General features: G+C 34.3%; 1 protein-coding gene across 1 annotated transcript in view; it reads left to right on the top strand.

Moving 5' to 3' along the window:
- Window positions 1-26697, top strand: part of MDGA2 (MAM domain containing glycosylphosphatidylinositol anchor 2) — a 488781-nt gene that overhangs the window by 208255 nt on the left and 253829 nt on the right. Inside the window, exon 6 of the mRNA XM_032593527.1 lies at window positions 9446-9715. Coding sequence (XP_032449418.1) covers window positions 9446-9715 — 270 coding nt within the window. The remainder of the gene's footprint in view (window positions 1-9445; window positions 9716-26697) is intronic.

Below are 26697 nucleotides of genomic sequence, written 5' to 3'. Positions count from 1 at the left end.
CTTTGTTTATTTCACTTTGGAATTTATCTACAATGACTTATATTCATCTCACATCAGACTGCCTAAATTAGAATCCCAGTTCCAGCCGTCACTATCTATGTGAACTTGGGCCAGTTTATCTAAACTATTTCTCAGATTGATAATAACTAAAATGAGTAATAATAGTACCTATCTCATGCAATTAAATGAGTCACTATATGTAAAGGCTTTTGAAGAGTGTCTGGCACATATTAAAGGTTATAATTTTCTCCATCTAATCTTTGCTAGTTCTTGGACCCAACTTAGGAACTGGAATAACCTCAATAATATGTGTCATACGATTAGAAGACTATATGCCCAGGTGTTTTCCTAACCAAAATAGAAATCTGGCCTAAGTAGTCCCTTGGGAATTATTTAACAGAATTCCCTGGATATTTAGGGGGCAAATAGAGGCCCAGCAGAGTTAAATCTATTCAACATTATTCTTTTAAGATTAGCTATGCACCAATCTTAGCCAAAATGGCTATAGAATAAAGTTATAGAACCATAAAAGGATTCAAAATAGAACACTATAATACAGTATCCCCAGGCTGGGTTATAGAAAGAGAAAAGTAATCTTTGTGAGTTCAATAAGAGAGTAACCAGTAAGAGAGTACCTTTTTGCATGGATCTCTCTGTGTTATCATACTGGTTATAGAAATACCAGCTGCCTCTATTTCAGCAGCTGTGGTAGCCAGAACAGAATTATTGTTTTGTTTGCTTCGATGCTCTGGTACGGCTTCAATAGTATAGCTGTGAGATCTGCACCAGATGGTCTTAGAGGTGATGTCTTTATCTCTTCTGCTGCTGCACTATCTCATTCTCATAGAAAAGTCTTAAGTCCTGACTGATTTTTTTAAGGCCATATTGAATTATCTACATACTGTCCTCTTAGGATAAAGGCCATGCTCCCTTTATTTTGGTTTCGGGGATATAATTTAGCTTAATCACATAGTTTATTAATAGTAATGTGTATGTCATAACTGAGCAAAGGGTTAAGCACAAAGAAGTGTAAATAAGATACTATGTAAAAGTGGTGTACTAAATTTTGATAGAGAAATTCGTTGTCGTCACCTTGTTAGTAATATAAACCAGGTTAAGTTTGGATGGATCGAGCAGTGAAAGAACTGGCAGGTCTTTATAACTACTATTTTTCAATGAATGGCTCATGAAATTATAAGTCATATGTCCCATTTTTTTCATTTTATTTTTTTGGGTTAAGTTTATAATAATGAGTAGTTGGGGATTAAGTGGGGTTTCTGTTCTCTAATCTTTATTTTCTATTGTTAATTTTACTGAGTATAGTTGACACATAGTGTTACATTAGTTTTGGGAGTACACCAATATGATTTGAGTGTATACATTATGCTATGTTCACCACTAATCTAGCTACCGTCTGTCGTCATACATCACTATTACAATATCATTAACTATATTCCTTGTTCTGTGCGTTTTATTCCTGTGACCTAGTCATTCCATAGCTGGAATCCTGTATGTTCTACTTCCCTTCTTCACCCATTTTGCCCACTTACACCCACTTCTCTGGCAACCATCAGTTTTCTCTCTGTATTTTGGGTCTGATTCTTCCCCGTGTTTGTGTATTTGTTTGTTTTTTGTTTTGTTTTTGGATTCCACATGACAGAAATCATATGGTATTTGTCTTTCTTAATCTGACTTAATTAGCATAATACCCTTTAGGTGCATCCATGTTGTCTCAAATGGTATAATCTCATCCTTTTTTATGATGTGTAATATTCCATTCATACCACATCTTCCTTATCAGTTTGTCTCTTGATGGGCACTTAGGTTGCTTCCATATCTTGGCTATTGTAAATAATGGCGCAGTCAACATAGGAGTGCATATGTATTTTCATATTAGTGTTTTCACTTTCTTTGGGTAAGTACCCAATAGTGGAATTATTGGATTGTATGATATTTCTATTTTTAATTTTTTGAGGAACATCCATACTGTTTTCCATAATGACTGTACTAGTTTATAATCCCACTAACAGTAATATTAGAGTTCCTTTTTCCTCCACATCCTCACCAACACTGTTATTTCTTGTCTTTTTTATTTTAGCCATCCTTACAGGTATGATATCATATTTCATTGTGGTTTTGATTTGCATTTCCCTGAAAGTTAATTATGTTAAGCATATTTTTCTCTAATCTTTAAATTCAACATTGTTTTATTTAATGAGACGTTATTGAGCACTTAATTCTTTATGACATCCTTTTCTAGGTGCTGTTGGTACAAATATGAAAAACATCATCCTTTTCACCCTGATATCTATTCCTAAATATCTCACAGTACAAGGGTAGGAGTAAATGTTGTAATGTTGTAGTGGGGCATGAAAGGTGGTTACTAAAAGTAGCTATTGCCATACAAAGGAGGAAGTAACTCAGTTGGCTTGGGCAGGAAACTAGGAATCCAGTGAAGAATTGATATTGACAGTTGAGCATGGTAAAGTGTTGACTACCTGTTTACCAAGTGTATAAACACTGAAAGAAAATTTCAGGCAACAAGTATAGCAAATTCATGCTCTATTGATCTTGTGAAGAGGACATTGTTACAAAGTGGCACTCTTCCTAAACAACTGGTACCTTCTGTAAAGAACAGGAAAGTTCTGTGTACAACAAATTCCTTAGTCGGAAGTGCTTAGCTTGGATTACTCTCCATGAGTGATGACCCCCTGGGATTCAGCTGCAATAGCAAATTAATGCTTGGTTTCTTGTAAACTTGAATGAGACCCAATTTAGCCAAGATTTTACATTTTGGCAAGAATAGTTAGGGATTGTTGACCAAGGGAGAGAGGTGTATGTGGTTTTACTGTTATTTTCCATCATGTTTCCCAAAGTATATGAAGGCATTTCAGGCCATTAAGTATTTAATCATCCCAACTATTGGCATTGCTTACTGACTGAAATAAGCTTTTGCTCACCTTAAAACACAAGTTCCATTTCTAATTTTTCCATTTATCTTGTCCACTTATTAGATTCAAATGTAAATGACACTTGTTCTATTTTGTAAAGCTTCATTTTATTGAATAATATCTTGTGGCAAATTTCCTTACTCATTTTGTTCATGTGGCATAAGCATCTTGGTCAGGGATCAGAAATGCACATAACTTCAGAGAACAGGCAGGTGATGTAAATATATGAAGTCACCTAAGATAATGGGAATCATGGGGAAAGGGCTGGCTCTGTTCCTGCTAGGATGTAAGCTTCTGAGTGCAGGGAATCTTTGGCTGTTTTTCTTTTCACCAGTAAATTTCAAGTGCCCATCACAGGGACTAAATATATAGTAGGTTGTCAATAAATACTCATTGAGTGAATGGATGAATGAATGTGTTGAAATTCGTTGTACTAGGGAAAATAAGCAACACATCTAAAAACATTCCTTCCTAATAACAGCAACAGCAACAATAATAATAACAAAAGAGGTTGTGCCAACCTGGTTTGGACCCTAGTATTATTATTAACTAGGTCTCTTCTAGGAGACTTTTATGTAATTTTCTGTGCAGAAACACACTTACTCTGCCTTCTCAATCATTTCCAGAAGTATTCTGTCTGTGAATATTAATGTGGTAAAAATGCATGTTGGTTTCAATATCTGTACCAAAGCCTCACTCTTGAATTAGAGACTATTTATGAATACTGTTTCGAATATTGCCATATTCTGGAGCATCGTTTTAGACAGAATTGCTTAATATGATATCATTTCTGGATTTCATGGGAATCAATCAATATGTCAACAATGATAATATTTGAATAGTAACCCTAGTAAATGGATAGGTTATTTTCAGTCTTCAACTTCTAAAATATTCTCTCATTTTTACTACATGAAATGTTCACTGCAACCTGTATTTCAGTGAAATGTGTGTTGAAAATGGATTTCAAGGAAAGGCATGAAAAAAATAGTGATTCTTGCATCTCAGTGAAGTAAGTAGTTCTTCTGGGAGAAATTTTTTCCTATTCCTTGAGTCTGTAAGCATACCTTATGCTATGCCTCTCCACATAGAAGCTGGGCTTGGTTTGCTTATCATCTGTATATCTTTTAGTTTAGAAAATGTAGGGCCATAGAACAGAAGCAGAAAGTTAATCATATATACTTTTATCCCCCTTCCTTCAATTTACACCATGTTCTTATTCATTTTGTTTTGTGCCTGTATCCTTACCTCTACTCACCACCCATTCATTTGTTGTTCTTTCTTTCTCTATTTCTTTCATATTATCTCCACATAGCCAGGTATTTATCACTGATACATCGAAGGATATTCTAGCAGATACTGTGAAAGCCCTGCCTTCTCTTCTTAGCATGTTGTGGAGGTTGCTGAAGTTTCTTTCGACAGGTTCCACATTCAGTACTCTTCTCTCTAAGGACTTTCTCTGGACTCAGCAATGTGTTCAGCCAAAGCATGAGGTTGGAAAGTTAAGAACCACAGAATAATCCTCAACTAATGAGGGATGGGAGGTAGTAGACAACACCCTACACAGCCTTCTTGCTCTTCACAAGGAGAGCTTTGAGGTCTGTTCTCCATAGTCTCTCCCAGGGTTCCAATCAGCGGGGACCCAGGCTTCCCACAAAGATGACCAGCTCGTTAGTGCTCCTTTACTGGCTTTTCCCCCTTTCCTTTCCCCCTTTTCTGCTCCTTCAGTATGATTCCTTGCATCTGCACTCAAGTTAACTACATATATCACGACCTATTTTTGGAAAGACTCAAACTAAGACAAAGACCATGCTAGTTGAGGTGTCTCTGTTCTTCCATTCCACCATCATGGGGCTGAAGACCACTCCCCTGAGGCATGGAGCTTTTCCCATGAGATTCACTGTGTCCTCGTTTATCTAACTGGTCACACTCAGTGACCTCAAACCAAGAAGGGATACACAGATACTCTGCTCTTGAATATCCAGCTGTTTGGGATTCGGTGTGTGAACCAAGAGGCCAGTCCTCTCTCTGTCTGGAACCCTCTGAAGTGTCTGTTGCTCAGCCCAAGAAAACTATTCTTTTTGTTTGCCAGAAGAGGAACTGAAGGGAATATGGCCAGAATTCCCTTTCTCAAAGATATTTCCTAAAATATATTTTCCACACTGCAGTTATTGAAACTCTATTAAATGTTTAGGATTTTGGAAAATAGGGACAACAGACTGGTTTTTCCTCTCTTCCTCTTCGTTCCTTTCTCTTTCTCTCTCTCTCTCTCTCTCTCTCTCTCTCTCTCTCTCTCTTTGTTATCCTACTTCATCACATTTCTCCCAGGACCAATAATTTATCTATCAATCAGTCAATCAGTCAGATTCCTACCACAGGGCACATCAGTCATGCTAGAATGTTGGCATACTGATGTTGAAGAGGACAGTCACATCTCTGTGACAACTCCTATGGTAACCCATGCTTGCCATAATTAAGTGCTGGCAAGATTACCTTTCTGAAAATCTGAATGGCACCACAGTTATTTATAAGCCCTGCATATACACAGAATTTTTATAGCTGGTGGTATCTATGTGTGTGCTATGTTAAAAGCTAACTTAGTTGGAATTATTTTTATGTAATTTGAGTCAGGTGTTGGTAATAACTAAAAACATGTTTCAAATACTCTATTAAATTTCACTTAATTTGGAAATTTTCCTTTGTTTATTGTATGTATTTCATTTTTTCTGCTTTTTGCTTTGGTTTCATGAACATCCCAAATAAAACTTATATTGTCCATTCAGTGTTTCTCTTGTCCCTTTTTCAATCTTCATGTTTAATTTCTTTATTACTTAACAATGAGCTGAAAATGGTAATCTGTCTCTCAGATGTTGCTGTGAAGAATGTATGGATGTCTAGATCTTGCAATATGTTTTAGGACACTGCAGTTTTGTCATAGTAAGAAGGAGACTGATGACCTCTGTGGCCTTCCATGTTTGTATTGATATAGTGATGCGGTAATTTGACCAACACATGCTATAGTCATTTACTGAACACTCAGCTACTTACATGATTTAGTGTAATGAGATTTATCTTTCTCATTTCCTGTCTACCTATATAAGTGCTAAAGAGGAATCTTATAATGCACAGACTCAGGATGGTTGGACAATTTAAGGACACTGTGAAACAAATAGCATTCACTCACAAGGTGGATGATGAAATACGTATAATAATTTTTGCTCATAAGCTTTGAAAAGTCCTGTGAAAGTGTTGAATTTTGAAAAATAATAAGCTTATAATGCACAGACTCAGGATGGTTGGACAATTTAAGGACACTGTGAAACAAATAGCATTCACTCACAAGGTGGATGATGAAATACATATAATAATTTTTGCTCATAAGCTTTGAAAATTCCTGTGAAAATGTTGAATTTTGAAAAATAATAGTTTCAAATTATAAATTGAAAATTATTTAAAATATTAATAAATGCTTAATCATGTTTGCTTAAAATGTGTATGTCTTTAAATGTGTTTTATATGACATGGTATAAAACTTCCAAAAGTCAAAATGATCCTAAAATATCTCAGCCATATGCATCAGAATAAAATAGAACAGTTGAATTTTATAGTGACTAAATTTTTCACACCAGTCACTCATTTATTAATTTGCTCCCTTATTGATTTGCCTTTCTAGTACTTATTAAGTACCTATTATGTGCTAAGTGTTGGACCTGGCTATGATAGTGGTAACAAAAATAGTAACAGAGGATATCAGTTTTTCAGTGGATATTTTGTCCTAGACATTGTTGTAAACACTTTAGACATTTTAAAGCATCTCAAAGCTATAAGCTTGTTAGCAATTGCTTTCCTCCATCTCAACAATGAGAAATTGAGTCACCAAGAAGTAAAAGAACTTGTCCAAGTTCAAACAGCTATTAAATAATAGCACAGTCAAGATTTTAACCCACGTGTCTCTTACCACTCAAACACCCCACCACTTAATGGATAATGGAATCACTCAGATAATAGAACCACCACACTACATCTGGCTCAAGAGCAGTTCTGATAGCCTGGCTAATATTATACAATGTAATATGAAAGGGAAAAATATGGGGGCTATGGAAACCTATAAAAAGGGAGTAAATAGCCCAGGATATATTGCATTACTCTTTTATAAACCTCCAAATTAGCAAAGGACCCTTCCAATAAGAAATCTCTAAAAATACATTTGATAATAGAAAAAATATTTTTAAGTCTTCCCATTTTAATTTTTTTTTTCTCTAAGACATGCTTTACACTTAAGCCTAGTGAATTCTAATGCCTCTGAGGTTCTTAAGCAAAACCTCATAGTTTAAAAAAACTGATACTTATAAAATCAAAAGTAAGACACTAAAACAAAATGACAGCAATTTCACCTCTTACCTTTTCAGTATTTAAAGCTGGAAAATTTTGATGTTAACATATATATGAATATTCTTAAAGTCTTGAAATCATTTGCCATTATTGTGTTCTTCTTGGGGTATTTTTAATATCAGGGATAATCAGAAAAATGAATGCCATCTTCAACAAATCTAAGTTGGACGATATTCTTTTCTCAATTCAGATTTGGGAAAGAAAGGATTTTTAAAAAAATAAGACAGTGGATATAGTTCTATATAGTGCTTTATAGGTAAAACAGTGGTCTTGTTATATATGTATTATATTTCTGAACTTTGGAATTTTCTTGAGCTTTTTTCTTTAATAGAAACTAATAGAAGCTCATCTTTATACAAGTCGATTTCAGGGGCAAATATTTCTTGAGTTAATGTCACCATTGTATATTTCCATAGTCCAAACGTATGCTGTTAATGGCTGTTAAGCCTTGGGACTTTAAATTTTACTAAAATATGATGTAAAACAAATGAACTGTGTTAGCATGATATAAAAGTTGGAATCTCTAGAATTATACTTTAACTAAATACCCTTGTGAGATTATGCTATTTACCTCACATTCGGCTATGGGGATTTCTTTTACTTTTTCATGGCAATATATTGATAATTAGACATAATATCTATTTTTAAAATATTTAAATAGTAATATTATATAACTCTTTGACAGAACTTTCTTTTGTACTAAACTGCAGTGCCTTTTGCATATTATTTTCACTATGTGAGTTTTCCAGTTTTAATCATAAATCTTTATAATTTCAAATAAACACCTCACATGGGCTATTAAGACACTTTGAAAAACTTCCATATTACTTAAAATGATGTTAGAAGAGCCAACATTCAAAAAATCATGTTTAAAAATGTTATCCAGGCAATTTGTGCCCATCCCACAGAACCATAATAATAATATGGAATTGTTTTCTTGTTCATGTCTGTTTTTTGGCTTTATTTTGTTTTAACAAGGAAAGACAATATTGGACCACACAAGTTTGCCTTTTATTCTGAGAAAATCACTCTCTACTCTAAGTTGAAGTTAATAGTTAAAAAAAATTATACTTTACAGTTGAATATTTCATGTGTTTTTGATGTGGATTTACAATACAGTTTTAACTTTGGTATAAAATATTTCTGCTCATGTAAGATCAGACACCAGCATACTGCATTCCCCCGTCTTCATTTAGGGCTGCGTTGTGTAGGGCAGCACTTCATTGTAAGCAGAAAAAAGTGCTGCATGTGAACACAGATAGTTTTTGTGCTGTTTCTATTTTGAGTGTTTGGTGAAAAGTCTAACACAGCATTTTTTGAATGGATATTTATCTTTATATTTTTTAACGTGAGAGTTTGCAAGGGAATTATTTTCACTGGGGAGATTATTATATAACCTGAACATTAGGGTGGCAGGAGTCACAGTTTGGCGACTATGTTTGAGCTCTCATTTGTTTGTTTTAAAGCAGTTATGCAAAGTCACTGTCTTAGACCTTTTGTGAATGGAGAGGTTAGAGATGAAGTATGGGGACTGCATTAGAATTAGATGATTTGTTATTCCTTTCAAGATCAAAAACCAGGCCCACTGCTTGGTGAAAGACTGGAATGATCTATGCCTTTATCTCTTATTCAGTTGGGTTCAGGCACAACAATATATCATAGCACCTCAGAATGATCCACAAATTAAATAATTGATGATCTTCCTTATGAAAATACAAGGACTAAACAGCTGCAATATTTGTACCTGGGAGAACAAAAACAAATAATGATTGTCAGTATTAAAAGAGAAAGGGATTTTTACTTAAAAACCTTAATCTTTCTTGTCATTCTAATTTTGGAACAATAATCCAGGAATACATAAATTTTAAGTCCTCTCTCTCTGTGTAAGATTCTTAGTGCACTTCTACAGGTTTATGCCATGTAATTAAAATATGTAACCATTATATCTGGTTTAAACTTGATTATACAGTAAGATTTTGGCAAAAGAAAAGAATATGCCATTTTAATTGTTTGAATAAATATAAAGCATGCTGTTGAATTCCAGTTGTAGGAGATCTAAATAGTGCATGTTTTTTTTTGTTTGTTTGTTTGTTTATGTCTTTTAGCATCTCCGTCAATTAAACTCTTGGTGGATGACCCTATAGTTGTAAATCCTGGAGAGGCCATAACATTAGTATGTGTTACGACAGGAGGAGAGCCTGTGCCCACTCTCACCTGGGTCAGGTCCTTTGGGACTCTGCCTGAAAAGACAGTTTTGAATGGAGGAACGTTGACCATACCTGCCATCACCTCAGAAGATGCCGGTACTTACAGCTGCATCGCCAATAATAATGTGGGAAACCCTGCAAAAAAGTCCACCAACATCATTGTGAGAGGTAAGTTGGCCTAGAGAATGTTACCACATAGATTTCTGTGTTAGCGAGGCTATCACAAAGCAAATAACGTTTGGTATGAAAACATTTCCTCAAATGTTGCATGTATGTGTAATATACATAGAAAATTATTTATAGTTGATGAATGATGTCTAATTCTAAATGGCAACTAAAATTTCTGAATCTTAATAACCATGCTTTCTTTATATTTGCATCGAATGGTTTTCATAACATAGTCTTAGTGATACTATGAAACTATTCCACTGAATAGTTTTTATAATATGTTTTTAGAAAAAAAAATTCATGAAAACACAAATGTGGCATAGAGAGTTAATCATTACTTTAAAGATTGCATATCAGTTTAGAAGTTTAATACATGTATCAATTTAATGTTTAATAAACATTTATTGAATCCCTATTACAAGCGGAGCTCTAAATTGTAAATTGTAGGATTATATAGAGATCTACAAAACATTACCTTGCACTCAAGGATTATACTGTCAGTGAAAATAAAATATCTCACTTAATAGCCCTGTGATCCAGCGTTGGGGAGACATAAGCAAAAGCTATAGACATAAAAAAAATTGCAGTAACTGCTGGCTGAGGTTGTTAGGAAATATCTAATCGTGTTTACATCAGTTTGTAGAGGCTGGGAAGTTTTAACAGATAGAGATTAGAGAAAGACATGGAAAAGTCCGACAAATTTGAGGAATTGACATAAAAGGTGGGTCATGAAGTTGACATTAGCATTGATGTTCTAGTGTGGCTGCTGCCAGCTGGTGTGTTGGTACTATATGTAAAGAAGATGCTATCCCTGCAGGTTGGAGGATGTTAAGTTACTGTGCAAGGAGATTGTGTTTCTTCATGTCTCACCTGGCATGGTCCTGGGTTGAGATGGAGGATGGACACCAATGCCTCTAAATTTAAAATAGATATTCACATGCCCAAGAGGACTTGCCTCACAGGCAAATGAAAGTTTCTCATGATCAAGGATTGTAATGGAAGCAAAACATAATTGAATGTATTGATATTAACATTTGTAATTTTGTGAACGTGGGTTGCAGTGGCTTTAGGGACCGTAGCTATCTGTTCTTATCCAATTCTCAGAAAAATGGTACTTGACCAAAAATATACTCTATTCAAAATATTGCAAGGTGTTAGATGTAAATGAAGCACTATGAAAAATGCACTATCTGCTACCAAATTGTAGGCTGTACAATGTTTAGTAATTGCAAGATGGACCTTTATTTTATGTATCACTATGAAGTAAAGTGTAATGTCAATTAAGCTACCACAGTGTTTTCTTATGAGATACAATGTTACTGAAAGCAGTGTTTCAGATCTGTATATACTTAGATTTTCTTTTAAGCCATGTATCAACCATTTACTATGTATAAAAAGGAAAGTAAAAGAAAAACAAGTTGATTAAATTATTCCTAAAATTTCACACTCAGAACCAACCCAACTGTTTCAATCCCATTCTTTGTTGACTATGGTTTTCCATACATCTTTCTTTATCATTAAGGACATTTATAATCCAGAATTACAGAGAAATGTGGTCTCTGATTTTCTCTCAAGTTAGATCATCATTGCTTTGCCGTGTTGATAGCAATCATAAGAGAATATTGAATGTGAGATACATTCTGATTTTAGAAGTGTTTGAAGGTGAACGTAATAGGGATTTTAAAACAAATGAAATGTGATCTTTACTTCAGCTGTTTGATTTCAGAAACTTCTACTGGATGACTACCATATGCTAACAACTCAGCAAATTTGTAAGGGATGCATGGGGGTAACTACAAAAATCAGTGACTACCCTCACAGGGGTTCACAATTCTGTAAGAAAGATAAGAATACAAAGGAATAACACATGGAAATGAATAAAAATACAGGGTCCATGAATGGAAGTATCCTAACCTTCCTAACTTGGATATCAATATTGCTGGCATGGACTTCTCTAAGCCTGGTCTCACTGAGTAACCAGATTCTCCGGCCACTCCAAATTTCAAAAAAAGGAAGGAAGGAAGGAAGGAAGGAAGGAAGGAAGGAAGGAAGGAAGGAGGACAAGGAAGGAACGTGAGGCAGGATGCGTGAGAGGAACGAGGGAGGAAGAGCAAGAAAGAAAGAAGAAAAAGAGAAAGGAAAGAAGAAAGAAGAAGAAAGAAAGAAAAAAAAGAAATGAATGTGAAAAACAAAAGATAAAAGAAGAAAGAAAAGAAAGTAAAGAAGAAAAAGAATTTCAAAGACCAAGAAGAAAGATAAATGAAAGAAAGAAAGAAAGGAAGAAAGGAAAGAAAACATGAAAAAGAAAGAAGGAAGAAAGAAGAAAGACAAAAAGAAAGAACGAAAAGAAAAAGAAAGAAAGAAAGAAACTGTACATATCATCATGTTTATTATTCCCATTTTTATTTGTTTGCTTTTAAGCACATGCTTTCCCAAATACTCATGAAATAATGTTATCAAATATTGCTATAAAAATTTGACACTCATTAAATCATTGCAAAACTATCCTTAAGACTCATGGATGCAATGTAGAATCTTTCATTCCACTATTTTTTCAAGGAGGGGAATTCACTAGAGAAAAATGATGCATTAAATATAATTTGACCAGAGGATCATCTGCAAGTGCATTGAATTCCTATACAACTGGCAAAATATCTGGCATAAAATATTTGTGTTTCTCAGGCCCCCTCTGTGAGGGACTACAATCCACAGCACATAGATGCTCAGAGAGTGATCTGCTCTTCCCCATTCCATCTAGCAGTTTTAATCCATGTTCTTACAAAAGACAATTTCCAACTTTGATGGGAGTGACCTAAACATGTATATCCCCAATTCATACATTTTAAACTTTTAATTTATCTGAAGTGTATGTGTGCAGAGCCACAATGTATTGCCAGTGGAACCTCTCAGCAATGGCATTCACATAATTCATAAAGTCGATTTGACGAGATTTGTCTAAAATCATACTGAGTAGAGAAATAGCCTTTGTTAATGGGTCCTAGATTACATGTGGGGAGAAAACTGCTATGGTAATGTGAGGCATCTGATTCCTGCCACCATGGCCAAGAAATACAGTTAAAGAAAATGGTTTTCTTTTTATTATATCAAAGAAATTATTTTTGAGTCTTCTGAATTTGTAGACCTCTGCAGTGTCTCAGATTAACTGTGTTATGGATACAGTAAACACGAAGCTCTAGGTTCCTCCTCCCCCCCCCACACACACACATTCTTATCTGCAATGAAATCAAGATCCATAGACCAGAATTTTGAGCAAGCACAGGGATATTTTGTGTGTAGAATTCCCATTACCATTGGAGAATATTCATGGAACAAATAAGAGCATGGGGTGAAGACAGGAATAAAACTCTAGAAACATTTCTGAATTGTCATTTGTTGTGTTTCTTTATTTTAATAGAAAACACTTTAAATAATGTAGACAGAACTTCTTGTAGATAACATGCTCAAAACTGACGAGGAACGTCATATGCTTTAATATTTTGTTAGACATTTATAAATATAGCTGCAATGCCTTTTCTTATTCTTTAAGAAGTTGTCATGATGGAGCCACATTTTTCCCGAGTCAGAAGAGAAGCAGGATGGCCTGGGCCCACTGCTTTCCAAGCTCCTTTTCAATATGTCATTTCCATGATTTTCATATGTCATGAATTGAACCACCGTGTTGAACAAGCATGGTTCATAACACAATCAAGACATTATTGTATTTTAGTTTCCTGTGGTCTCTTTAAATGTTATTCAGTGGCTTAATCTTCCGATTTCAAGAAGAAAAGTCAGCATATCTCCTGACCCTTATCCTCATTATTAGAAATGGAGAGAGTCTTCAGTTCATTCAAACCACAAGCACACATTTAGTTCAGGGTTTCTGGATGCATTATCCAAAATACTAGTAAAATTCTAAGCCTGATTTAATGCAAAAATTTCTCTCCTGCTCAGCTTGGGTCCACATTAGGTTGGAGACTTGCAATGGGAAAGCAGAAGGGATGTATATTGACTTCTTCATCTTTGTCTGTTTATCTACCACCCTCCTGACTACCCATTCCACCACTGACCTGATCGCCAGATTCTGACCTCCCTGGCTTGTGGTGGGGTAGAGAGGTCTTCTCTATATAAAACATTTGTCTTTCTTATGTGGCACATTAAGGGACTCTTGGGAGATTCCTCTATCTAGAAGAGATGTATATTTATGTGGATTAAGGATTGAGCTCTAGTGATGGAATCTCCCAAGAGCCCCTTAATGTGCCACAATCCCTGAGCACAACCTCTTATGCTGTGTCCTTTCCTCCTTTCTGCTGAAGGCTTCTCACTTTCCTCTGGGCAGCCAACTAAAGACAGCCCAAGACAAGTCTGTGCTATTTCTCTTTCTCTGTGACTCACATCCATTTAATGGAAATGTTCACCAGTGATCTCTGGGAGAGCACACAAATTCCAGTGTAGCTACCCTATTGCCCACACAAGTTTTGGCTTCCTCAGATGTATCAGGTACCTTTTCAGGGAAAGTACTTCAGAGCTCCATCTGTTCCCATGAAAAGCCTCCTCAGTAGGATTGAGATGAAATAGACAGGTCGTTTGTCTGCTACGTTGGTCTCTATCTTCAAACTGTACTCTGAATCTGGGCATATGTTACCAAGTTCACCATTACTACCCTTGTGTAAACTATCAATGTATCTCCCCTAGTTTATTAAAATAGCCTTTTCTTTCATCTTTCCACTCCAGCTTTGCTTTTAGAAGCCCCTCTTTTATCCACTGTAGTAAATAAAGTAGACTAGGCTTTTAACAAATAGACCTATAAATGTATTTACTGAAAACAGAAACACTATAGATGTTTCTCATGAAAGAGTTCAGGCATTTCCTAGTCGATAATGTTGGTGAGAGTGTTGTGTGTGTAATTGGTATGTGTGTGTATGGGGTGGGGGTGGGTGGGTACAGGTAGAAATGGAGAGTCTGATCCATGCAGTCATTCAGGCACCTAGGTTGATGCTATCTCTGCCATCTTCAATCTGTGGCTCCTAAGGCTTCTCTGAGTAATACCTCCATCCCTCTTGGCTGGAAGTGGGAAGGAGTTTGAATGAGCACACATGGGAGATTTTTATGGAGCAGGTCTGCATTAGTTCCACTCACATTCTATTGGCTAGATCTTAGGTGCATAGTCACACCCAGTGACATGCAATGGCATGAAGGCTGGGAAATGTCTTCTTACTGTGTGCTCAGGAATAAGAGGGCATGGGTGTTTGTCAACAGCCACCCATTCATACAAGAGACAGAGTGATTGGCATTATCTCATTCTACTATTGGAAACTCCTCCCATGACTTTCCCTAAAGTGGAATTTCACCTAAAATGGAATTCAGATTCCTCCTCATCATTTCTTGCCCCTCTTTACCCACTATACTTTATACTCATTATTCTTCTTTTTCCTTTCCACAACTCGGGACTTGAACATTTACTGTTCGTTTGGCCTAAAATGTTAATTTTCAAATACTGTCTTCTGGGAGGTCTTTGACTACCCTCTCTGAGATAACCTACCCCTAATCCCCTTGCATGATTTGTTGTTTCTTCTTATTACATAACTACCTGGAGTTGTCTTATACATATCTTTATTTATTGTTTGTCTGTTTGATGAGACTATGGGGACAAAGAATTTATCTGTTGTCTTATTCAGTAATGTATCTCTAGAACCTAGAAAATTACCCAGCATATCATAGATGCTCAATAAATATATGTTGAGTAAATAGATCTCTTTTATAAGTTTAATGGCTTATATTAAACATTTCTTCAGACATCTGTCTCCCTTTGATATCCTAATTATGTACTAAATGTTATTAATGTAAGTTAGGGACTTTATATACATGTTAAATCCTACTAAACATCTGTGTGATATGACTAGCTCATTTAAAAGGCCACATTGTTCCGATGATTTATTGCAGTGTAATAAGCCACCCCCAAACAGTAGCTTGAAACAGTAGCTGACATTTGCTTTGCTCACAACTCTGGGGTTTGAAAAGCTCGGCTAAAAAATTTAGGGTCTCCTATGATTGCATTTTGAAAGCGGCTAGTGCTGGGATCATCTTCAAGGCTTTTCATTCAAATATCTGTTGCCTAGACTAAAAAATTTAAACAGCTGAGTTCTTTAGCTCAGTCTCTGTCCTTCACTCTCAATAGTCTCTTTGCATGCTTTCTCCACATGGAGGGCTCATGGTAGCTAGAATTCTACCGGATCCCAGGACAAAAGTCCCGAGTGCTGTGTGGATTCTTTTAACCTGGGTTCCAAAGTCATGTGGTGTCATTACTGCATTCTATTCGAGGCAGTGATAAAGGCTGGTCTGTTTCCGGAGGGGATGAAAGGGAGCAGTGTCAAATAATCTGCAGACATGGTTTTAAATAGGCACCCCAATATGTGGCATACTCCACAAACCATATTCTTCACATCATACTCCCATGCTGCCTCAAAACTCACTTATGCCTCTTATTTTTTTTTTCCCAATTTCTCCTTAATTTTATCAGCCCCTATCTTGAAACCTGGCCTCTGCTAAGTGATATTGTAAACAGTTTTTTTTTTTAATTTTAGAAATATCCCACCCTTTTTTTGTTGGCTATGATCTCAGATTTCTAATATGGAAAGAGAAAAAATAGGTTGTCAATATTGAAATAGATTTAACCTTTATGGAGGAAGTCAATATGTATTCAGTGAGGTGTGAATTTACAGTTTCCTAACTGTACAGAAATATACTGTAACCTCCAGGAACATCATAACCTTCTATACTGAAATGTGTTGATTTACCTAACTAGTGTATCCACATGAAATGACTGAGTTCTCTCTAAAATCTGAATTGTAATATTAAGCACATTTAGTGGAAATACATCAAATATTAGTGCTCATAACACTTAAAAATGATCTTTAGGCTTATTACAAAAAATTTTATAGTTCTAAAATTCTATGAGGAAAAAAATTGTGAGCAGTTGAGTTTATCAGTTCCATTTAGGTAATAGTAATAGTTATGTTCCAAGCTACCAGGCATACTGTATACATTAACTTTTTAATAATTCCAAAATACTCATGAGGTAAAAAATACTATTTCCATTTTAAAGAAAAGTAAAACTGAAGAGGGAACAGTTAAGTAACTTCCACCCAACAAGCCTTATTTAAGCAGCAAAGATTCAAAACCCATACAATGTGGTTCCAGGGCCACTGTCTTAACCAAGGTACCATTGTGCCTTTCAAAATTTAGCCAAATTTAATATATATATAATATAATATATAGTATATATAATATATTAATATATAATATATTATATTATATATAAATATAATTATTTATATAATATATTGTATTTATATATAATATAATTTATATATTTATATATGATATAATTAATAAATTATTAATTATATAAATTAAATATATATATACACACACACATATACATATATATTCCATTCCCCAGCCCCCAAATTTAACTGACTAATATCCTTTATTGTTTCCTGTATTCTTGTCTTGCCAGAGAGTTACTAGGTATTCTTTCTGGTTTGTGAATTGAATATATGTTTGTATTTATGGAAAAAAAATTCCCAACACTATATAGAGTTCTTCCTAATTGCACTGTTTTCTTCCCAGATATATAATTGTTTTTGATTGGAGAAAATTGTTTTTGTTAGCACTTTTTTTCTGTGGTGATGGTAGGCATACTTCAAATTCTAACCAACACAGTGTTTATAGTTTATGATTTTCTAAGTAATACTGAATTGTGAAGGACTTAACATGACTCGTTTACTTCTAATGGCTCTTTTAAAAATTACTGTACAAGAATTTTGAAGAATTTCTATTCATTTTGAGACCAATTGAATCATAGAAGATACAAAATAATTGAACAAATAAAGCATGCAGTATAAATGAGGAACAAAACAAGTTACCTATACTTAAAAAAGTGTGTTCATTGTTTTTACTGAAAGTATTTATCTCAAGCTCTTGACCAGAAAGTAAGTCAGAATGACAATTTTCCATAAAAAATTGATTCAATTTAGGTTTCTATGTGTTTCTAAAAATAAAGTATTTCTGAATTTCCAATAATAAGGTCATTGCACTTCCCAAGCATTGAGATTAATCAAATTAAATTTTCAGTAGTCAGTAGTTCTCTTTCGTGATCTGTCATCAATAAAAACTATAGGGGTGCCTGGGTGGCGTAGTCGGTTAAGCGTCCGACTTCAGCCAGGTCACGATCTCGCGGTCCGTGAGTTCGAGCCCCGCGTCGGGCTCTGGGCTGATGGCTCGGAGCCTGGAGCCTGTTTCCGATTCTGTGTCTCCCTCTCTCTCTGCCCCTCCCCCGTTCATGCTCTGTCTCTCTCTGTCCCAAAAATAAATAAACGTTGAAAAAAAAAATTAAAAAAAAACTATAATGATAAAGCTGAAATTGTAGAAAAACAGTCTTTAACATTCTTCAAGAGCAAAGCTGTCTGCCGTGTGCAGGTGTTCTAATTATTCATGTAGATTAAATGCTCTATTTCTGTTTTCCCAATTTAATATTCTGTAGTAATTACATCTCCCCAAAACACCAGAGAAGATTTTATTATATTATGTTTTATAGCTCTGAAATGGTTTCATTATTATTTTTTAAAAAATTAATCTGGGCTACACAAAATATGAAAATTACCACATCCAGTAGTTCTCATCTGAATATAGATGATAGCTCAGTTTCTTTTCATAAATAGGATATATCTCACTTATCTTTGTTCATAGAAATAACATATGAGGAATTATCATAAAATATAAATTCAAGTGAAAAAAGTTTGTCTAGATATTGTATAGTCTTATTATGTTTACATAATGATGCACAGACAGCTTAGTTATACATGTTTACTTCATTAAAAACTTACACTGTCCTCCGTAGTAGATGGAGTCTCTCATATTTATCCAAAAAGAAACTTGCCAATTGGTAGTAGTGCCTTAAAAGTCGATACATGCTGGGGCGCCTGCGTGGTTCAGCCGGTTGAACTTCTGACTTTGCATCAGGTTTTGGCCCATGGTTTGTGAGTTTGAGCCCTGCACGGGGCCCTGTACTGACAGCTCGGAGCCTGGAGCCTGCTATGGATTCTGTGTTTCCTTCTCTATCTCTGCCCCTCCCCAGCTTGTGCTCTACCTCTCTCTCTTTCTCAAAAATAATAAAAAAAAACATTAAAAATAAATAAATACAGGTGCCTGCTGGCTCAGGCGGTTAGGTGTCCAACTTGGGCTCAGGTCATTGCCTCGTGGTAATTGAGTATGAGCCCTGCGTAGGGCTCTGTGCTGACAGCTCAGAACCTGGAGCCTGCTCCAGATTCTCTGTATTCCTCGCTCTCTGCCCCTCCCCCACTTATGCTCCGACACACTCTCTCTCAAAAATAAATGAACATTTAAAAATTAAAAATAAAATAAATTTTAAAAATAAAAATAAATAAATACATAAAAGTTAATACCTGCTAATAGAAAAGAAGAATCTCATTCAAATAACATTATTTAAAAAAATTTTTAATCAGTTTCTTTGAAGGCATTTTATATATTGTTTTGTTTTTGGTTTTAGTTTTTTGGTTTTTGGTTTGTTTCAGCCATGATACAGTGGATGATGGGAACCCAATGCAAAAAGAGAGAGAGAGAGAGAGAGAGAGAGAGGGAGGTGGCATTTTATTTATCGGCTTAGGTCAGTGGTTCTCAGTTGGAGGCAGTATTTCCTTTTAGGGGTCATTTGGCAGTTTACTGAGACATTCTTGATTGTCATGGCCAGGAGTGGTAGCGTGCTATTGGTATCTAAAAGGTAAAGGCCAGGAATGCTGCTGAACCTACAATGCCCTGGACAGCCTCGACAAAAAATAATTATCCTAAGGGTAAGTAGCAATGCTGTTCATAAACTCTGACCTTAATTGGTTTCCCTTAAAACCAATCTGAAAAGTGCATAAAACTATATACATGCACACACAACAAAAGCAAAGAAAAAACGGAATTAATTCCAAAGAACACTGTGCATTTTGATACAGTATTAATATCAGATTGTAACGACTTTTGACATATCTCTTAGAACTGCAGATGTCAGTACTCCTTAGCCTGACAGTCCTGTTTCTCTGTAGAGTCATCTTGGGAAGAAGCTGTCATCTAGCCCACATGGGAAGTGCTTACTGGGAACTTAGAACAGTACCTTTTCTCTTTGGCCCATGGTCATCAGCTCCTATCTCCTGGGTTATAATGATCTCTCTCAGTCTCAATTATTCACCTAGTCCATGTCTTCAGACTCTTTCCTCTGAAGCTCTGTACTCCATTCACTAACATTTCTCACCTCATTTGTTAAAGATTTTTATGCGATTTCTAATTTTTGAAACCTACTTTTTACTGTAAGAGTAAGAACTATTATAGGCTATTTTTTAGGCTTCTAAAATGTGCTTCCTCCCCCTTTCATTCATTGAGCCCATGGAGTCCATGAACACAATATTGTCATTTATGGGCAGTCCAAATACTGTAAAATCTGTGTGCTTCCCGTAGCACTAGAAGATGTCCTGTCAGGTTGTCCAAGACTTGAAACCAACATAATGGAAAATGAAATAATGGATATTTATGTTGCCTTTATCAATTTCCTTCCTAAACGTTCCCCTGATTATTCTGGTGTGGTGTGTGTGTGTGTGTGTGTGTGTGTGTGTGTGTGTGATATAAAGACAATGTAAAATGTCATAATATGGCTCCTTCTTACAGTACAAGTTAAATGCTAACTTTATTTACAGAAGCTTGTTTTTGAAGGATTGTTCCTAGTGTAATTCATTTCATTTCACACTGGCTATTAATTTCCTTTGACAGATGTAGAAAAACTCAAAAGGGAGGCATGTAACAGATTGTAGTTGGTCTATTAATTTGGGAGTTTATTTAGTGTGAGTGCTCAGAGAAATAAATGAAGATATTCACTTAGATAGAAAGCTTATGGTTCAGTAATTCTTTTCCTCTCATAGTATTGGAATTCTAGACTCAGGATCCCTGTGATTTTATTAGTTTTAATACTCTATTATCATATAATACCCCCCTGCTTGCTGATGATATAATCTGAATATATTAAAGCACTATCTTAAAAATGAGGTCTAAGATATTACTTTATTTTTACTTTTTATTAAATATAACAGAAATGGTGGAAGCTATAAGTATATAGCTTAATGAACTTTCACAGAGTGAGCGTATGTATGTCACCAGCCCTCAGACTGAGAAGCAGAGAATTAATAGCCATCAAGAAGCTTTCCTCTTAGTCCTCTTTCACAACCTCTATTTTGACTTTGAACTTCTTAGATTAGTTTTGCTCTTTTAAACTTAAAAAGAACTATAAAATGCAATTTGTATCTAGATTTCTATCCCAATATTATGTTTGTAAGATTCATATGCTTCTGTGTGTGGCAAGAGCCTTTTTATTTTCATCATAATGTAATGTTCCCTTGTATGCATATAATGAAATTATTTGAATATTTATGAACTTTTATTTCTAGTTTGACACCTTTGTATGCATAGTTATGCTCAGAATATTTTTGTACCAATCTTTTGGTAAACATATGCATATTTATTTAAATTTATTTTTATTTTTTATTTTTTTAATTGTTTTTAAAGTTTATTTACTTTGAGAGAGAGAGCATCTGGGGAGAAACAGAAAAGGGAGAGAGAGAGAGAGAGCGAGAGAGAGAGAATCTCAAGCAGACTCCACACTGCCAGTGTGGAGCCTGACATGGGGCTTGAACTCATGAACTATGAGATCATGACCTGAGATGAAATCCAGAGTAGGATGCTTAACCAGCTGAGCCACCCGGGTGCCCCTAAATTTATCTTTAAAGTTTATTTATTTGAGAGAGAGCTAGCACATGTTTGTGCATAAGTAGGGGTAGGGGTAGAGAGTGAGGGAGAGAAAATCTCAAGCTGGCTGTACACCATCAGTGCAGAGCCCCATGCATGGCTCGATCCCACTAACAGTGGGATCATTACCTGAGCAGAAATCCAGAGTTGGTCGCTCAACTGACTGAGCCAACCAAGCACTCCTGAATGCATTTCTTTAATAGATATACCTAAGAATTGTAGGATAAGAGAATATTAATATCTAATACCAGATTCTCCAATTTACACTTGTACAAGCATTCTGTTTGTACCACACCTTGTCAACACTTGATATTGTCTATATTTTTATTTTAAGCACTCTATTGGTGCTGTGGAGTCATACCGTGGTTTTAAGTTACATTTATCTAATGATGGACAAGTCAAACAACTCTTCAAATGGTTTTGACCGTTGGATTAACTTTTTGACAATCACTTTTTCCAGTCTTTTGCCCTCCCCCATGTGGGCCTGATGACAATATGGCCAGAGATTGCAGAGCATCGTTGGACCCCATACCCCTACCTAGCGATTGAATGATTGGGCATTTTCCAAATGCATACCCCTGATTTCAAAATTTTTTCCTACCTGAGAGTTTCCATACAAGTGGGAAGCCTGTGTAGAACTCCTAATTTAGCTGATGGTTCTTCAGTCAGAAATTGAGATAGTTCTGGCATTAAAGGCTCTCCCCATGGGTATCAGCAGTAGCATCCTCACTGGCAACCCTGCATGTCTTGTCCTTGGTGTTAGACCAGTCCTCCTTATACAGGTAACTGGACACAGGGTCTTGTCTCAGTGGGGAAGGTCTCTGATTAATGTGGTCATGCACCAGTCCCTAAGGCTCCCCCTCCCACACCTTCTGGGTTGTATTTTTCCTTTTTTATTTGTAGAGTTCTTTGCGTATTTTGATATGTCATTTATTGAATATATTTATTGAAAAATAGTTCCTCTTACTTAATGCTTGCCTTTTCACAATCTTAATGTTGTCCTATCATGCATAAGTCTTAATTTTGACAGTCTAAACTATCAAAAACATTTTTTAAGGATAATGCATTTTGTGTCCTACTTAAGAAATCTTTTCCAAACCTCATATAATAAAAATATACTCTCCTATGTTTTCTGCTAGAAGTTTCATTATGTTACCTACAGCTTTAATCCTTAGTTCATTTCAAATTGACTTTTATATGTAGTTTGAGGTAGGAATAAGGTAATTTTTTTTTTCAATTTCAATTCCTGGTTAACTCATTACCACCTGTGTAATTGACCATTCCTTCCATTATACTGCAGTGTCACCTTTGTCATACATAAAAGTAACAGATACATGTGGATGTGTTTCTTGGACCCATGTCTTTTCTATTGGTTTTTGTTTATACCTGTGCTAATACTATCGTATCTCAATTAGTATAACATGATGTTGATCTTTAAAATCTAGTAGTGTAAGTATTCTGGCTTTTTTTTTTTTCTTTTTTTCAAGATTGCCTTGGCTATTCTTGGCCCTGTGTGTTTCCATATACATTTTATAGGCAGCTTAATTTTACTTCACTCCTCCTCCATAAATTACTTTGAAAATTTTATTTGGATTGAGTTGAATATACAAATATTCCAATCTATCAACATTGTCTACTACTTCATTACTGGTTTTTAATTTCTTTCAAAAAAGTTTGTAATGTTCAGAGGAATGGTCTTAAACATCTGTTAGATTTATTTTTAGTAAATAAATTTATTTATTTATTTATTTATTTATTTATTTACCAATTTATTTCATGTTGGTATATAGCAATGCAAATTATTTTGTATAATGACTTTGCATTACTCAACCTTACTATAGTCACCTACTGACTATAATAATTTGTCTTAGATTCTTTAAATTTTCTATGTATACAATCATGTTCACTTCAAATAATGAAAGGTATAGTTCTTCCTTTAATGCTTACATATTTTATATCTGTTTGTTGACTTGGTTTATTGCCAAAGATATCCAAATTACATGTGCAATAGAAGTAGAATATACACATCATTCTCTTTTTTTCCAATCCCCAGGGGAAAGTTTTAAGTACTACACCATTAAATGCATGTTTACTGCTGACATTTTAATTATATTCTTCTATGCATAATTAGCTAAGAATTTTTAATGAGTGCTAAATGCTATGAAATAATTGAATCATGCTGATAAAACAAGAAAAGAGGACTAGGGGAGCAAAGAATATGTGAGACATACAGAAATCAAACCCAAAGGAGAAGAAAGAAAATAATTTAAAAAGAGTATATTTCAATAAATATGGAAAAATGACAAAGAAAAAAAGCTAAAAATATGTTCTTGGATAACATTAATAAAGTTGATAAATTCCAAAGGACTGATCAAAAAAATAATAGATAAAATACAAGTTACTATCATCAGGAATGAAAGAAGTGGCATTACTACAGAATTTACAAACTTAAAAAGACAATGGAGTTTTATGAACAACTTTATGCCAATATAGGTTTATTGAAAAGCACAATTCATCAAATTTAACATAAGAAATATTTTCAAATTTATTTACATTATTCATATTCTAAATATTAATTAAAGAACCTGAATTCATTATTTCAAAATTCCAAAAGAGAAAACATGGCCAGTTGACTTCACTAATGACCTCCATTAAACATATAGGAATAAATAATAGCAGTCCTATACCCATTCAAACAACTCATAAGGTCAAAGAGGACGAAACAGTTTCCAACTCATATTATAAGGCCACCATATCCCTGGTAGTGAAAAAAGGCAGCACTTTATTATAAGAAATGAAAATTAAATACCACTAGACTTCATAACCACAGACACAAAAATACCATAAATATATTATCAAATCAATTCCACCAATATATAAACAGGATAATACAGAATTATCAAGTATTGTATACAAGAAATGCATGTTGGTTTAACATTCAGGTAGCATTTAATGGGGGCCCCTGGTGGCTCAGTTGGATGAGTGTCCAACTTTTGATATTGGCTAGGTCATGATCTCATGTTTGTGAGATTCAGCCCTGTATCAGGCTCCACACTGAGCATGGAGCCTGCTTGGGATACTCTCTCTTTCTCTCTCTTTCCTCTCTCTCTCTCTCTCACTCTCTCTGTCCCTCCCCTACTCTTACACTCTCTCTCTCAAAATAAATAAATACACATTTAAAACCCAAACAAATAGCAATTAATGCAAATACTGCATTACAAATTAAAGTGAAAACTAATAGTTCAATTGATACAGAAAAACTTTTGGTAAAGTTTAACATCAATTTTATAAATACAAGGCGACAGTTAAACCTAATCAAACACAACTACAAAACCCTGCAGCTAAGGTAATACATAATAGTAAAATACTGAATACTTCCCTTCCTAAGACTGCCAAGAGAATGATGTCCATTGTTGCCACATCTGTTCAAAATTATACCTTCTGCAGTTTCCACCAGTGAAATAAGACAAGAAAAAGAAATAAAACCTATGGATTATAATGAAATGAAACTGTCATTATTCTCTGATGACATATTCTTAATACATTTTTAAAGAACAAAACTTACCATAAAAAATTGGGTTTTATGAAATGCTAAAAACTTCTATTTATAAAACAACAACAACAACAACAAAACACTTATTAAAGGGTGCCTGAGTGCCTCAATCCATTAAGCATCTGACTTCTGGTTTCAGCTTGGGTCATGATCTCACAGCTTCATGAGATCCAACCCCACGTCAGTCTCTGTGCTCATTGTGCAGAGCTTGCTAGAGATTCTCTCTCCCTCTCTCTCAGCCCCTCCCCAACTCATACTGTATCTGTCTCTCTCAAAATTAAATAAATAAATAAACTTAAAAAAATACACTGTTAAAAAATAAGCCAGAAATTGGGAGAAATTACTCTCCCCACATAAGCATGCAAATAACTTATATCCTGATTATAGAAATAACTCTTACAACTCAGTAATAAAACAACAAACAAACCAATATTTAAAAATGGGGAGGGATTTTCAGTACCAAAAAAGATATTAAAAAAAACAAGTCAGAAAACATTTTTTTTTCTTTTTGGCCATCTTAAGTTTATGTAAAATCAGTGTTATTTTCTCCTTAATTATTTAGAAAAGAATTCTCAAGAGAAGCCTTCAGGGCTCATAGATTCTTTGTACAGAGATTTTCAATTATAGATTAAGTTACTGTGATAAATACGAGACTATTAAAATGTCTATTTCTTTTTCAAGATTTTTTCCCTATGAAACTGAGTATGTTTTTTAAATTGTGAATTTATTCGTTTAACATTGCTATAATTAAATATATATGTACATATATATATGTGTGTGTGGTATATATATATAATTAAATATGTATATGTATATATATATATATATAGTGTGGTGTGTTTATCTCCCTATAAACACATATATATGTACATATATATGTGTGTGTGTTGATCTCCCTATAACATATATATATGTACATATATATGTGTGTGTGTGTTTATCTCCCTATAACATAGTATTAACTACATCTGGTGAGTCTTGATTTGTAATGTTTTTATTATCATTCAGATTGAAATACTTTATAATTTCCACTATGATTTTTTTTTCTTTGATGCAAGGGTTATTTAGAATTATATACTTACACATATACATATATATAAGTATATATGATATACTTATTTATATTATATGTAAGTATATATATGTATACATAGGTCTTATATATTTATATGTCAATTATATATTATATATAATTTAAATATTTATATGTCAATTATACATTTATATGTCAATTTATATGTCAATTATATATTTATAATATATTTATATATTATATAAATTTATATATATATGTAAATTATATATGTATATATTTACTTATATATTATTTACTTGTATAAGTTCCAAACACATGAGATTTTTAAATTATATTTTTATGATTTAGTATAAATTAATCATTATTATCAGAGTTCATATTCTTTTATTTTTATTTTATGACTCAGCATGTTGGATTATATTTGTTCTTTTTTTGTTATTTGTCTTCTTTTTTTTTGGAGTTCTTGAGATGGGAGCATACATAATTTACTTGAGACTTTATCTTTTCTATTGTGTGCATTCGATGGAAATAAAGTTC

This window comes from Lynx canadensis, chromosome B3, assembly GCF_007474595.2.
Source record: "Lynx canadensis isolate LIC74 chromosome B3, mLynCan4.pri.v2, whole genome shotgun sequence".
In the NCBI taxonomy this organism is placed as follows: Eukaryota; Metazoa; Chordata; class Mammalia; order Carnivora; family Felidae; genus Lynx; species Lynx canadensis.
Note: the sequence above shows the minus strand (reverse complement) of the source record. Positions and strands in the feature narration are given on the sequence as shown.